This window comes from Antennarius striatus, chromosome 3 (genome assembly GCF_040054535.1).
Source record: "Antennarius striatus isolate MH-2024 chromosome 3, ASM4005453v1, whole genome shotgun sequence".
Lineage (NCBI taxonomy): Eukaryota > Metazoa > Chordata > Actinopteri > Lophiiformes > Antennariidae > Antennarius > Antennarius striatus.
In genome coordinates this window covers 1,308,820-1,322,737 of record NC_090778.1, presented here as the reverse complement: position 1 = coordinate 1,322,737, position 13,918 = coordinate 1,308,820, and the positions used below count along the sequence as shown (strand labels likewise).

General features: G+C 52.9%; 4 protein-coding genes across 11 annotated transcripts in view; 2 read left to right on the top strand and 2 right to left on the bottom strand.

Annotated features, from left to right (window-relative positions):
* Positions 1 to 627: 627 nt before the first annotated feature.
* On the bottom strand, positions 628 to 6,475 carry LOC137593155 (uncharacterized). Of its 5 annotated transcripts, none has more exons than XM_068311791.1 (6): positions 6,089 to 6,475; positions 4,773 to 4,872; positions 3,707 to 4,096; positions 2,772 to 2,881; positions 2,475 to 2,693; positions 628 to 1,124 (listed from the first exon to the last, which is right to left on the bottom strand). In XM_068311791.1, the coding sequence occupies exons 3-6, from the start codon at positions 4,033 to 4,035 to the stop codon at positions 979 to 981; spliced, it is 804 nt and encodes a 267-aa protein (XP_068167892.1). In that variant the 5' UTR covers positions 4,036 to 4,096; positions 4,773 to 4,872; positions 6,089 to 6,475; the 3' UTR covers positions 628 to 978. The 5 variants fall into 5 exon arrangements, with proteins under 5 accessions (XP_068167892.1, XP_068167891.1, XP_068167895.1 ...); XM_068311790.1 differs by having other exon boundaries at positions 3,707 to 4,093; XM_068311794.1 differs by having other exon boundaries at positions 3,707 to 4,093; positions 4,773 to 4,851.
* Positions 6,476 to 6,508: 33 nt separating this feature from the next.
* On the top strand, positions 6,509 to 8,548 carry b3galt8 (beta-1,3-galactosyltransferase 8). The gene has a single exon (XM_068311789.1). The coding sequence runs from the start codon at positions 6,615 to 6,617 to the stop codon at positions 7,635 to 7,637; it is 1,023 nt and encodes a 340-aa protein (XP_068167890.1). The 5' UTR covers positions 6,509 to 6,614; the 3' UTR covers positions 7,638 to 8,548.
* A 2,032-nt stretch (positions 8,549 to 10,580) lies between these two features.
* Positions 10,581 to 11,732, top strand: LOC137592104 (uncharacterized transmembrane protein DDB_G0289901-like). The gene has a single exon (XM_068310012.1). It carries the CDS (start codon positions 10,581 to 10,583, stop codon positions 11,730 to 11,732), a length of 1,152 nt encoding a protein of 383 aa, XP_068166113.1.
* Positions 11,684 to 13,918, bottom strand: part of tncb (tenascin Cb) — a 71,574-nt gene continuing 69,339 nt past the window's right edge. For all 4 annotated transcript variants that reach the window (XM_068311556.1, XM_068311555.1, XM_068311557.1 and 1 more), the window contains 2 exons: positions 12,331 to 12,494; positions 11,684 to 12,249 (listed from right to left, as the gene is read on the bottom strand). In XM_068311556.1, coding sequence (XP_068167657.1) covers positions 12,139 to 12,249; positions 12,331 to 12,494 — 275 coding nt within the window. In that variant the 3' untranslated portion in view covers positions 11,684 to 12,138. The remainder of the gene's footprint in view (positions 12,250 to 12,330; positions 12,495 to 13,918) is intronic.

Here is a 13,918-nt window from a genome sequence, read left to right as displayed (position 1 = left end):
ACTGCTGCGCTGGTTGAGCATTGCAGTTGATGTCTTCACACCAACCTTCTTGTCTACTGCAGGTTCAGTCTTCCAGCCTGGTGCAGGTCTACAGGTTTCTTCCTGGTGTCCTTCAGCAGCTCTGTGGTTTGGGTCATGGTTGGGTTTGGAGCCTGACTGTTGAGGCTGTCCACAGGTGTCTAACACAGGTACCAGTTCAAACAGGGTCCAGTTCAAACAGGGTCCAGTAATGCGGGTCAGGAGTGGAGGACCGAAGAAGACGTTACAACTCTGAGCTGTGAATCCTGCTTCATTGTGGGTGATCAAATACTGATTTTACACCATAATTAGAGTCTAAATAAATTCCCACGATGTGATTTCCTGGAGTTTTTTCTCATTTTCCTCATATTGAAGTTTAAGACTGATGAAGATTACAGACCTGTCTTCTTTCTAGGTAGGACTTCCACCAGTGGCTGACTGACTACCAAACACTCCTCAGAACCAGTGAAGATGTGTAAATATGAGTGTTCCAGGTGCAGTCAGTCAGTCCGTCCATCTGTCCGTCAGTCAGTCAGACTCTGATCATGTCAGGAATCAATAGTCACTCCAACATGTTAAAATGAAGACACCAGAAATAGAATCCTTTTTTGGTCTTTTTATTAAGACAAGAAGAACTCACATGTGTGCTTCACTGAGTCCATCATTCACAACCGGTCTGGACGATAGATAGATAGAACACACTTAAACTGGTGTCACTTCTGGTTCTTAACACGTCTGATTCTGTAGCAATGAACACTCTGATGAGTTATAATGCAGAGCATTGTTTTACTACGATGCTGCTTAAATGTATCTGAATATAACTGGATAAAGAAACTTTCTATCAATAGGATGTTTTAATTTCATGTTTCGGTTTACAGGTTCAGACAAGACCGAGTCAAGGTAGATCTGATCCGGGTCAAACCCGACCCCTCTGAGACTCGTCCACAGGTGTGCAGCACCTTACTGTTCAGAGTGAGCCACGCCCGCGTAGCCCCTCCTTCCTGGCTGTCTGTCCACACACAGGCAGCACATGGTGCACCACATGCTGTGTTCTGGATGGATCTGGACTCCACCGCTGCTCCGAGACGCTCTGAGAGCACAGGACCCTGTCAGAACACCAGAGGAGTCCAGAGTCAGCATCCGGACGCCGAGTCCAGAGTCAGCATCCGGACGCCGAGTCCAGAGTCTGCATCCGGACGCCGAGTCCAGAGTCAGAATCCGGACGCCGAGTCCAGCTCAGTCCAGAAGGTCATCAGGTCAATGAGAAACAGGGACGGGAGACTCGGAGAAAGAAACGTCATTCCGATTGAAACTGTCTGACTTCACCCTCCATTCCTGACAAACTGCACACATTTGATTCAGGTCAGTATGGAATAAAGAACGCCTGATAGTGTTAAGAGTTTACTTCCTGATGAAGTAAATAAGTGTTTTACACTGAGGTCACGCTTCCTGTTGGTGCTTATTTTCCATTGGTTTGTTTCAGATCGTTGTTCTGCAGCTTTAGAGTTTAAAGACTATAAAGACTATTGGTTGTATGTCTTCAAACTGACATCGTGTCACTGCTGGTTCCAGGGTTAGGGTTAGGGTTAGAGGTTTGGGGTTAGGGGTAGGGGTAGAGGTTAGGGGTTAGGGTTAGGGTTACAGGTTAGGGTTAGGGTTAGGGGTAGGGGTAGAGGTTAGGGGTGGGGGTTAGGGTTAGGGTTAGGGTTAGGGGTAGGGTTAGGGGTTACAGGTTAGGGGTTAGAGGTTAGGGTTAGAGGTTAGGGGTAGGGGTTAGGGTTACAGGTTAGGGTTAGAGTTAGGGTTAGGGTTAGGGTTAGGGGTAGGGGTAGGGTTAGGGTTAGGGGTAGGGTTAGAGGTTAGGGTTAGGGGTTAGGGGTTAGGGTTAGAGGTTAGGGTTAGGGGTTAGTGGTTAGGGGTTAGGGTTAGGGGTTAGGGTGGTTTTAAAGCGTTGTTTGTATTGTGTTACCGATCTGTTCGAATGAACGGAGGCCAACTCTCCCTGCAGAGCGGCGCCAGAACGGACTTCACCTCCAAGCTTCAATAACCGTGTCCAAGAGGTGGATTGAAATTTGGGAACAAATTCAGAACATAATGTAATACGTTTGTAAAAACACATATTTAAAATCAGATTTAAACACAATGCCATTCAATACAGTTGAAGGACGAGGCCCAAACATTACGTTTAAGCCGATGAGCTGCTTTTACTGAATGCAGTGAATTTGAGGTGTTTTAATAAAGTCGGGACATTTCCATGTTTCCCTTCTGTCCCTCAAACGACACAACCAACTAAAGATAAACATCCCGTGACACCCCTGAATTCAGAATGATCTCTGATTACTCCATTATGTTACAAAAATATGACAGAAACATCAGAGCCGTGTTACAAACATTAAGATCTAGAGCCTGGAGGAGTCTCACAGGGGACGTCTGGGTTCAGTAGGACAAAGACTCACCAAGGAGGAAGTAGGCAGCAGCGCTGAGGGAGAGGATGATGAGGAAGATGGTGCCCAGGCCCAGGTCCCCCATGGCGCAGGCGTTGGGACAGGCACAGGGGCTCTCCACCCAGATCTGCAGGGGCCCCCCGGCGCTCAGGCTCTGGTCCCGGATGACGGACGTGGACTGATTGGGGTTACAGTGGTAACGCACCACCGTCGACGGCTGCTCGCCATTGGCTGGAAACGGAGAACAGACAGCGGGGTCACCGTGGTGACGTGGGCAGCTGTGGGCGTGGTGTTGGGGGCGTGGCTCACAGAAGTAGGAGACGGACAGCAGCTGGAGGCTCTGGTTGTAGCTGAACTGGTTCCCCTCATGTCGGCCGTAGCCGATGTACCGACTGATGCGTCTGGAGAGTCGCTGGTACCTGAGAAGGACATCACAGACATCTTCATCACTCATCTTCATCGTCACACAGACATGTGGAGCTGTGCTGGACGACACGTCAGAGACCGTGTGTTTACTCAGATAAAAAAAGATTCACTTTGAATGAGAACCATTAAATACTGACGCAATGTCTGTTCATTACCTCTTCATTAATGACAAATAAATAATGATGAATCGTTACTGAAGACGACACTGAGGCAGAGGTGAAGTCTATTTCCAGTGAATGCTTGGCGCCCCCTAGTGGCCGTTCTCAGGAGCTGCTTAGCTTTGAACGAGTAAACAGCACAGACACAAAACCTGATGAAACTAGAACCAATGCAGTCACAGACTGCAACATCCCGTGACACCCCTGAAATGAAAATGTTATCCTGACCTACTTGAAAATGTCAAAGATCAAAGCTAGTGCTCTGACCTACTGTCATAGATCAAAGCACTAGCTTTGATCTATGGTCTTACACTGGCCTTCTCCCTCGTCTTTCTATCTTATCCAGTTCCTGAGTGTACAAAAGTAGAAATTTGACCTTGACCTAGTTTTCTCAAGGTCAAGGTCATCATCTCATCTTCATCCCCTTCGCTGCCTGAGTCATGTGCTTTTAGTTTCATCGTTCTGTCTGAACGGTTGTGGAGACATTTGGTGGACTAACGGACGGACACACCGACACTGACAGTAAGAATACATCACCGCCCTGAAGCGGGAGCTAACAGAGGTTCTGTCCAGGAACCCCGCCTGCATCCCAAACAGAAAAACAAGACCCTCGACCGTCTTCTATCCCCTCCTGCCTGACACACCAGAGGTCTCCTGTACCTGATGGTGAAGCACACGGCTACGTTGGTGCATTCAGCTCCAGGCAGGTCCTCCGGCACTGAGAACGGCTGGCAGGGGCTGAAGGACAGCAGCACCTCTGGGCTGCCGGGTAAATTCTCTGCTGGCACCGGCTCCCCCCGCCCCAGGAAGCCGTCGGCATCGCCCATGGCCTTCAGGCTGATCACGCCGCTCCCGTCCTTCATGATGCACTTGCAGCTGTTGACTTTGAAGCAGCCGGACTCGGAGGAGCTGGGACGAGGGACGTGAGACGAGGACGATGAGCAGAAACAGGCCGACAGCACGAGGAGGAAGCTGTGGGCACACATCATGGTGGTGTGCGACCGTGCTACAGTAGTGACCACTTGCGTGTCGTCAGGCTCTCGAGGGCTGCTGACAGAACGGTGACGGAAGGAACGCAATTAGAAGAAAGGTGGCAGCCATTCTGCACATTCCACAGCGGGCCGTGTGGCCAAACACACGCGTGTCAGCAGGACGGAAGGAATACAATAGAACCAGTTTCAGAACCAGAACCAGGGGTGTCATTCCTGTTGTGTCTGCCAGAAAGCTCTGTGGATTACCCAGAATCCTTCAGTTGTCACACATTTCTGAAGCAGTGATGAAGAAACGTCCTGTAATCGTTTCTAAACAGACAGTCTCTGAATGTTTCTTCTTTATGTCTGAAGACTGTCCGTCATCCAGGTGGACGCAGGTCCCTGAGTTGGACAAACGCACCTGGACTTATGGGGAAGGCTTGAAGACGCTTCCTCTCAACCAGAAGACGTCTTCAGACTCTCCAGTAACTCCAAGACAGGTTCACGTCTGGATCCACAAAGAACTGCTTCCTCTAAACTGGATTCACCAAAGATATTACCACGACATAGATTACTGTAGGGTCGCTCGGACCTACAGTACGTAAGTTGTGTGAGGCTCCGACACGTCCTGGTCTGTGAGGAACTGACGGTGTTGCTCCAGTAAAGTCGAGTCTAATCTGTAATCTTTTAATTACAAAGTCTATCACTTACCCCCCCCCCCCACACACACACACACACCACAGTCAACTACTCACCTAGTCTTTACACTGGTGGATGGCGACCCCTGCTGGCCGCGGTGTGACACCACCTCCCATCACTGAGTCTCTGGTCAATCTGAAGGTCATGTTGGTTCATCTCAAAAAGAAACAGAATCCACAACATAATTAGGACTAAAGGAATCAAAGTCTCATTTAGGGTGGTTTTACCCGACGGACACCCAACGACGGGTCTCATTTAGGATGGTTTTACCCGACGGACACCCAACGACGCGTCTCATTTAGGGTGGTTTTACCCGACGGACACCCAACGACACGTCTCATTTAGGATGGTTTTACCCGACGGACACCCAACGACAGGTCTCATTTAGGGTGGTTTTACCCGACGGACACCCAACGACGGGTCTCATTTAGGGTGGTTTTACCCGACGGACACCCAACGACACGTCTCATTTAGGATGGTTTTACCCGACGGACACCCAACGACAGGTCTCATTTAGGATGGTTTTACCCAACGGACACCCAACGACGGGTCTCATTTAGGATGGTTTTACCCAACGGACACCCAACGACAGGTCTCATTTAGGATGGTTTTACCCAACGGACACCCAACGACAGGTCTCATTTAGGATGGTTTTACCCAACGGACACCCAACGACAGGTCTCATTTAGGATGGTTTTACCCGACGGACACCCAACGACAGGTCTCATTTAGGATGGTTTTACCCAACGGACACCCAACGACAGGTCTCATTTAGGATGGTTTTACCCAACGGACACCCAACGACAGGTCTCATTTAGGATGGTTTTACCCGACAGACACCCAACGACACGTCTCCTGTCGGGTAACCGTAGCTCTGGTTCTGCTCTCACAACGGTAAAGTGTTTTTACTTCACTTCCTCAGGGTTCAGCCCTGGGTTTAACAGGTTCTGGAGGGTTCTGTTGGGTTCCTCTGTCTGTTAAAGCGCTTTGAAATGTCTGCTGATGTGATTAAGCGCTTCATAAATAAAAGTTGATTTATCGATGGATTAGTTTTGTATTGATTATGTCTTCTTCCACTCATTGTCTCCTGTCTTCAACTCTTCTCCAACTGATCTCTTCTGACAGCTGCAGGATTGTTCTTGAATTCTTATCCACCCTTCCTCCCTCCCTCAGACCTACAGACCTACAGACCTATAGACCTATAGACCTACAGACCGACCAGCTCTCAACCTGACCTTTTGTCTCTATGATCGTTTAAGGACCATAAAGTTTCTCGGTCTTCAAACAGAGAAGCTGGTTCAGTCTGGAGGGGGGTCTAGTCTGCAGACCTCCACTCAGTCACACCTCCAGGTCTCAGTGAAGTCAGACTTACTTAAGCTGAGCTGCAGCCTGATGGTCCGGTCCGGTGGGGGTCTGCAGTCCGGTCCACAGCCTCTCCTCGGTGACCCGGTGGTCCCGGTCAGATCCAGGAATAATGACGTCATCAGGCTTGTTTTTTACCGGCAGTGTCTCCACCGGGACCGGTCCGGGGGGGGGGCACTCCAGGAAGCAGCAGCCCGGTCCCGTTACCGGAGCCCCGCCCACCGGTCCGTCCACAGGACTGTTCGGTCGTGTCGTGGAACCGTCACGGATTGGGTGGCTGACTCCCCCCCAGTCACGGACCCCCCGGCAGCGCGGAGTCTGCTCCCGGTCACGTGACTGGGCAGGAGCCTCCGCCCCACCGGGGAGACGTTCCTCACTACCGGCTGAAGCCCGGTCCTCCCGGTCACGTGACAACCCTCACGCCCCGCCCGAGTGGCGCAGCTGCAGTGACGTCATCCCCAGACCAGCCAATCACGGTCACGGTAGGCAGTCACGTGTCCTTATGAACTCTGTCTTCTCGTTCCCGGAAGACATTTATGCTCGACGTCCCGGGTCTGTACCGGATCCCCGCCGCCCCCCCGGAGGACATGGGGAGGTCTTCCTCCTGGAGGTGGGTCAAGCTCCTCGCCTGCTCCGCCCTCCTGGTGCTGGCGGCTCAGCTGCTGGTCTGCAGGGTGACGCTGGGGGGGCACCGCCCCCCCAAGCCGAGCCCCCTGCCCCCCCACGAGTACCGGATCCTGGCCCCGGAGAGTTACCGGTACCTCCTCAACAGCCCCGCCGCCTGCCGGCACCGGAGCCCCTTCCTGGTGCTGATGGTCCCCGTGGCCCCCCAGGAGACCGCAGCCAGGGAGGCAGTCAGGAGGACATGGGGGGCCCCGAGGCTGGACACCCTCACTCTGTTCTTTGTGGGTCTGCCCCCCCCTGGGGAGGGGGTTCTGGGGGTCCAGGCCCAGCTGGAGGAGGAGAGCCGGGCCTGGGGGGACATCGTCCAGATGAGCTTCAGGGACAGCTACCAGAACCTGACCATCAAGACCCTGATGATGATGCACTGGCTGTCCCGGCACTGCCCCCACGCCGCCTACGCCATGAAGGTGGACGCCGACATCTTCCTGAACGTCTTCCACCTCCTGGGGCACCTGGAGCGCCCCCCCAGGAGAGGCTTCATCACCGGCTCGGTGATCAGCGACGGCGTCCCGCGGAGGGACCGGCGCAGCAAGTGGTTCCTGTCGGAGGAGGCGTACCCCGAGGACCACTTCCCGCCCTACGTCTCCGGGGCGGGGTACGTCTTCTCCCTGGACCTGGCCCCCAGGATCTCCTGGGCCTCCAGGTTCGTGCGGATGATCCCCCTGGAGGACGTGTACGTGGGGCTGTGTCTACGGGTGCTGGGGGTACGCCCGGCCTACGCCCAGAGTCTGCCCACCTTCAGGAACCTGTTTGAGATCGGGGGGCTGGAGTACGACAGGTGCACCTTCACCAGGCTGGTCATCGTGAACCACTTCACACCGTCACAACTGGAGAACATCTGGACAGACTTCTCCCAGGGCCACCAGAGCTGCTGACGCCCCCCCCCCAAAGTAAAACCAGAGATGGGAACCCCAAGCAGGTGGTTTCAGCTGTAAAAGGATGGAAGTGGAGTAAAAACCAAGAATATCACGAGGAGTACACGTTAAAGACACGCGAAAGACACGTGAACATCTCAAGTGTAGCGTGAGAGACTGTCAGACTATTCAGGGATGTTTCTGGTGGAGACACCCGGGGTTAACAGCTGGGCTGCAGGGGTTTTCTCTGGGTGTCATTGTGGTGAGAAAATCAAGTTCTGAAATAGTAACGTGTGAAGAAAGTTCTCATAAGAACTAAGTCATGTCATCAGACACAGAAGTAAAGTGAGCTGAATAGTTATAGCAGCTGTCGTAGAGTTTAGGCTGGAACAGCTGACGTTCAGGAGGCCAGAGGTCACTGATGTCACCCAGGGGTGTCGTCTCACCGCTGTGAACGCCCCCCCAAACGTCAGAGCCTGGAGTTTTCTATCACAGTTGTGCCTGCTGGTGTCCTCACTGGTGTCCTCACTGGTGTCCTCCCTGGTGTCCTCACTGGTGTCCTCACTGGTGTCCTCACTGGTGTCCTCACTGGTGTCCTCACTGGTGTCCTCACTGGTGTCCTCCCTGGTGTCCTCACTGGTGTCCTCACTGGTGTCCTCCCTGGTGTCCTCACTGGTGTCCTCACTGTGCCTTTCTCTGGGGTGTAGTTGCTCATGACGACCAGCTGATGGCGGTCTGTTCCAGATGACCCGGCGCCTCAACAGAACCACTGTGATGTTCACTGGTCCACGCCTCACTGCTGAACGCTTCGCATGTTAGATGAACATATGATGAACATATGATGAACATATGATGAACATATGATGAACATATGATCATGTCATGAGAGTTTGTTCAATATTAACGTACAATAAATTCTTCAGTGACACGTGTCTGACACTAGTGTGTGGGTTCTGTTCACCCGTCAATGATGACTTGTTTCCATCCGACAGGTCGTCATGACAGGAATGTGGAGCGAGAACGCCTCAGGAGGTGGACCTGTTGGGCTGCTCACACACACACACACACACACACACACACACACACACACACACACACACACAGAGGTGTGTAACAGTATGCAGCTGAACAGGTCCACCTGCTGAGGCGTTCTCTCTCTGTTCTGTTTGTCACCACTTAGACGACAGACTCATCGTTAACTATAGGAGCAGACCCCCCCATCCTGATATCAAACCACCTTCTATCTGTATCACCTTTAAAACTCTGATAGACTGTTTAAAACACTTTGTGTCTCACGGACGTCAGAGACTCAGAACGTAGAACACGTCAGGATGTCGTCAGCCAGTAGAATGTGTGTACGGTGTCATGTGACTGCCTACTAAAAATCCACGATGAGTTAAAGTCACGAGCATTGATGCTCTCCCTCTAAAATAATATATATATATATTATATATATATAAATATATATATTATATATATATATATATATACATATATAGTATAGTATATATATTATAGAGAGAGAGGACACTGTTGGGTTGTGGTACTGGTACCAGTCCGACTGATGTTCAGTCGGACTGGTACCAGTACCACAACCCAACAGACAGCGACTCAGCACCTGATAGCCACGCCCATCAGCTGAACACAAACCAACAAACTGAGGAGATGAGGTCAAACCAGAATGTTAGTTTTGTTGAGCAGAGGTTCACCTTCCATCCCAGCAAAGACCACTGATCAAAAAACACTGATCCACCTGAATGATCCCGTCGTTCACATGTTTCTGTTGAAAGCATTGAGTGTGTGTGTGTGTGTGTGTGTGTGTGTGTGTGTGCGTGTGTGTGTGTGTGTGTGTGTGACCTTTGACCTCACAGACGTCAGGGATACACTCTCCTCTTGAAGGAATCTTTATTGTCATACGGTTTACAGACAAACATCAGCTGTTCACCTGGTTATACACAACCAATCAGAGCGTACACAGGCTCCTCCAGACGGTCAGTGGTTTAGTATGCTGGGGGGCCGGGGTGGGGGGGTTCAAACACTAACATGAGCACTGACACTTCACTAAAGGACTTCAAATCAAAATGACCACCAACATGTTTGTGTGTGAACAACATTAATTCACTCTATTCACATTTTGGAAAAAGACTTCCAGAGTAAAGTTCTGCCTCCTGAACCGGTCCGTTCCTGGACGAGTCGCACCTCGGAGGAGGAACGGACCACAGACCACACCACGTGTGCAGACGTCTACGTGCTGATTGTGTGTGAACTCAGGTGGAGGCCCAGATGGGACGACGTTCACGCCCCGCTGGTGGATGTTCACTCCTGGAGCGTGGATGCTGGTTCGTAGGTTTGTGTTCATCAAGGCGGGCAGAGCGGTAACAAACCAGCCAGAAGAACCAATCAGAACGTCAGGAGGTTAACGATGGCCGAACCCAAACCTGACGCCGCTAGCGAGGCTAGCCGGTAGCGCTGCTGACTCAGCGTTCCCCCTCATGGAGACCCTTCTGGTCTGGAGACGTGTCGTGAAGTTAAAAACATTCCAGGAAACTCTTCAGAACCTCAGAAGGTTCCTTAAAAATCAGACGTCTGCTAGAAAAACTTCAACATTGTGACGTTCCTGTCATGAGTTTAACAATAAAAACACTTTGTCACTTCACACAGCTGGTTGTCTTCATCGTCATCATCACCATCAACGTTAGCACAGACGTTAGCACTTAGCATCATCCACTACCTCTACATGTAGAACCATGGAGAGAACCTGGTGGAACCCGACTACAGCTAACAACACCTCTCTGAAGCAGCTGGGCTGGGGGGGGCGACCTCTGAAGGAGACAGGGTGACATCGACCTCACCACAAACCCCCCCCCATTTAACTCATTTACCTGTCAGGTGTGTTGAGTCAGGAAGAAGCGTCTGATCCTGTCCTGAAGCCACCTGGATGAAGCTACCTGTGGTTGTTACCTGATGCCGTTACAATACTTTAACACACCGTCCCTCCGTCAGACACGTCTTACCGTCATCTACATTCCTGCTACAGAAACAGGAGGAACCTGGGGGGGAACCTGGGGGGAACCTGGGGGGGAACCTGGGGGGAACCTGGGGGGAACCTGGGGGGGAACCTGGGGGGAACCTGGGGGGGAACCTGGGGGGAACCTGGAGGGAACCTGGGGGGGAGCCTGGGGGGGAACCTGGGGAGGAACCTGGGGGGAACCTGGGGGGGAACCTGGGGAGGAACCTGGGGGGAACCTGGGGGGGAACCTGGGGGGGAACCTGGGGGGAACCTGGAGGGAACCTGGGGGGGAGCCTGGGGGGGAACCTGGGGAGGAACCTGGGGAGGAACTTGGGGGGGAACCTGGGGGGGAACCTGGGGGGGAACCTGGGGGGAACCTGGGGGGGAACCTGGGGGGAACCTGGAGGGAACCTGGGGGGGAGCCTGGGGGGGAACCTGGGGAGGAACCTGGGGGGAACCTGGGGGGGAACCTGGGGAGGAACCTGGGGGGAACCTGGGGGGGAACCTGGGGGGGAACCTGGGGGGAACCTGGAGGGAACCTGGGGGGGAGCCTGGGGGGGAACCTGGGGAGGAACCTGGGGAGGAACTTGGGGGGGAACCTGGGGGGGAACCTGGGGAGGAACCTGGCGGGGAACCTGGGGGGAACCTGGGGGGGAACCTGGGGAGGAACCTGGGGGGGAGCCTGGGGGGGAACCTGGGGAGGAACCTGGGGAGGAACTTGGGGGGAACCTGGGGGGGAACCTGGGGAGGAACTTGGGGGGAACCTGGGGAGGAACCTGGCGGGGAACCTGGGGGGTAACCTGGGGGGAACCTGGGGAGGAACTTGGGGGGAACCTAGGGGGGAACCTGGGGAGGAACCTGGGGAGGAACTTGGGGGGAACCTGGGGGGGAACCTGGGGAGGAACTTGGGGGGAACCTGGGGAGGAACCTGGCGGGGTACCTGGGGGGTAACCTGGGGGGAACCTGGGGAGGAACTTGGGGGGAACCTAGGGGGGAACCTGGGGAGGAACCTGGCGGGGTACCTGGGGGGGAACCTGGGGAGGAACCTGGGGGGGAACCTGGGGGGGAACCTGGGGAGGAACCTGGGGGGGAACCAGTGGCAGTGAAACAAATGAGGCAGAGCCTCAGAGGTGAGAAGGAATCCATGAGGATTATTTGTGGGTAATCCTGGAGAACCATCTGAAGATGTTCCACAGACTGCTAGCAGCCCCGTCCTCCTGTAGATCTAACTGGGGGGTAAAGCAGGGCGTCGTCTGCAAACTGCATCTCATCTCCTACTAACGATCAGAATTATATTGGGGGGGTCTCTCTTTGGCGTGGGGGCAGGTTCTGTGTGGGTCCGACTGAAGTCCAGTTCACAACATGCATGATGAGATCACAGCTTCTGTACATCCATGGGGGGCCGTGATGGAGTGGAGCCAATGACGGGGTTCTGGGGTTAGGGTGGGGTTCATGTGGGGTGGGGTGCGGGGGTCCGGGGGGGTTGCAGTGATGTTGATGGTGGCAGGTGATTCAGGAACGTTTCCTCCTCCCCTCCAGGTTCCTGAAGTTGGTTGGTCTGATCTTCATCTCAGCAAATGCGATTGAGTGTTCATGACCCTTCCAGTGGAACCAGTTCACCCCCTGAGGACCAGAAGCACAGCGAGGTTAGCCACCAGGGGGCGGGGTCACACCCCTCACACACACACACACACACACACACACCTTGCTGTGGCTGTTGTCTCCGTAGCGCCCCATCAGGTTGACGCGGTGACAGTTCTTGTACCAGAAGGCTCCCTTGTAGGACAGGGCGCAGTTGGTGACGGCGATGTCGTTGTCGTGGTCGTAGGTGGAGAACGGACGTCCGTGGTGGTAGGTCATGGAGTCCCCTACACACACACACACACACACACACACACACACACACACACACACACACACACACACACACACACACACACACACACACACACACACACACACACACACACACCACTGGTTCTGTGTGAACTCTTCACGACAGAGCGAGGGGAGGTCCGTTGTTCAGGGCAACGCTGCAGTGTTCTCCCTCACACTGATGACCTCATGAGTCAGTCGTACTATGACATCATCCAAAGCCACAATCACACGTTCACCCTCAGGACCACCAGGAGACTGATGTAGTGTGAACATTCCATCAGAACCGTGTGAGACGTTTAGGACACGTGGTAAAAGTCCCTCCCAGCTCAGGTCAGCCCATTCTCCTAGTGTCTGTTTCAGGCTGTAGATAGTCTCTTCATTCTTATTCTATCGTGTCGTAACAGTTGTTCTAGTAAATATTCCATATGTTTTAACCCGTCATCCTTTAGAGGGGACCACTGAGCATCCTGACTCTGAGCGACCTCAAGGGGGAGCTATAGTCCCTTCAGTCACTGTCTGTCCATCTATTTTAATCAGGATTGTGATTGATGGCTGAAATGTGAGTTGGGGTCAATGTGTTGGTCTTTGCTGCTTTTGAGGTCCAGTGTTTCATCTGGATATTTCCTCACACTGATCAGTCCTAAGTTAGTAGAGACAAACTTGGTGGGGGAAGCTGTAAATACAGGGGAAACAGGATAGTCCTAGGACCCCAGCTGGATTTGAACCCAGGACCTAGAGGCTCTGAGGCAGTAGATCCGCCCGCAGCACCGCCAATATCAAGGTTCAAGACAGTAGAAATCTGAACTGCCAGCCGCTGATGGAGAGTCACTGAGCAGCCAGACCAGAGGTATCAATGTGATGTCCAACGGAGTCAACGGGTACCTGTGGTGGACCTGCAGCCGTCTCTCCAGGAAACCACAGAATCCAGGATTCCAGGCTGTCTCCACACAGCTGGGATTCTAACACAAGAGCTCTAAAGGGCGTGGTCCCTCTGTGTTTGTCCATCCTAACCTGAAGGTGTTTCCACCTGTCCTGTCTGCCAAACTCTGATTGGCCAGGACTCTGCCAAAGACTATCTGTCGAACGTTTGCAAGTGAACTGATGGTGAACAGAGACACATTTGTTTTCAGTTTTCTAAAATCATCACCTGGTCATGCCGTAAAGTGAGCTTTGACATTAACCAGGCGCTCTAACGGGGGTCATTGAGCTGGAGTTTGACCAGAGGTCAGTCCACAGGAGAAGACCTGGCTCAGATGGACACTCTCCTCTTGATCAACTACCCATGTGTGCAGCCTGCTCAGAAAACACCAAACACTTCTTCCATTATTTCTTTTACCACCTAATTTGCATTCTGTGATATTTTTTTATGGTGGAGGTGCATACATTAATAAAATAAGTCACGGACAGGGTGTCG

Bases quoted from the DNA above. Each gene is read 5' to 3' on its own strand.
- LOC137592104 (XM_068310012.1), top strand. From the start codon at position 10,581: ATGCCGTTACAATACTTTAACACACCGTCCCTCCGTCAGACACGTCTT.
- LOC137593155 (XM_068311791.1), bottom strand. From the start codon at position 4,035: ATGATGTGTGCCCACAGCTTCCTCCTCGTGCTGTCGGCCTGTTTCTGC. The intron at 2,882-3,706 runs GTACAGGAGACC...TGTCCTTCTCAG, and splicing joins GCCGTGTGCTTCACCATCAG to GTACCAGCGACTCTCCAGAC. The intron at 1,125-2,474 runs GTGAGTCTTTGT...GTGTTCTGACAG, and splicing joins TGCTGCCTACTTCCTCCTTG to GGTCCTGTGCTCTCAGAGCG.
- b3galt8 (XM_068311789.1), top strand. From the start codon at position 6,615: ATGCTCGACGTCCCGGGTCTGTACCGGATCCCCGCCGCCCCCCCGGAG.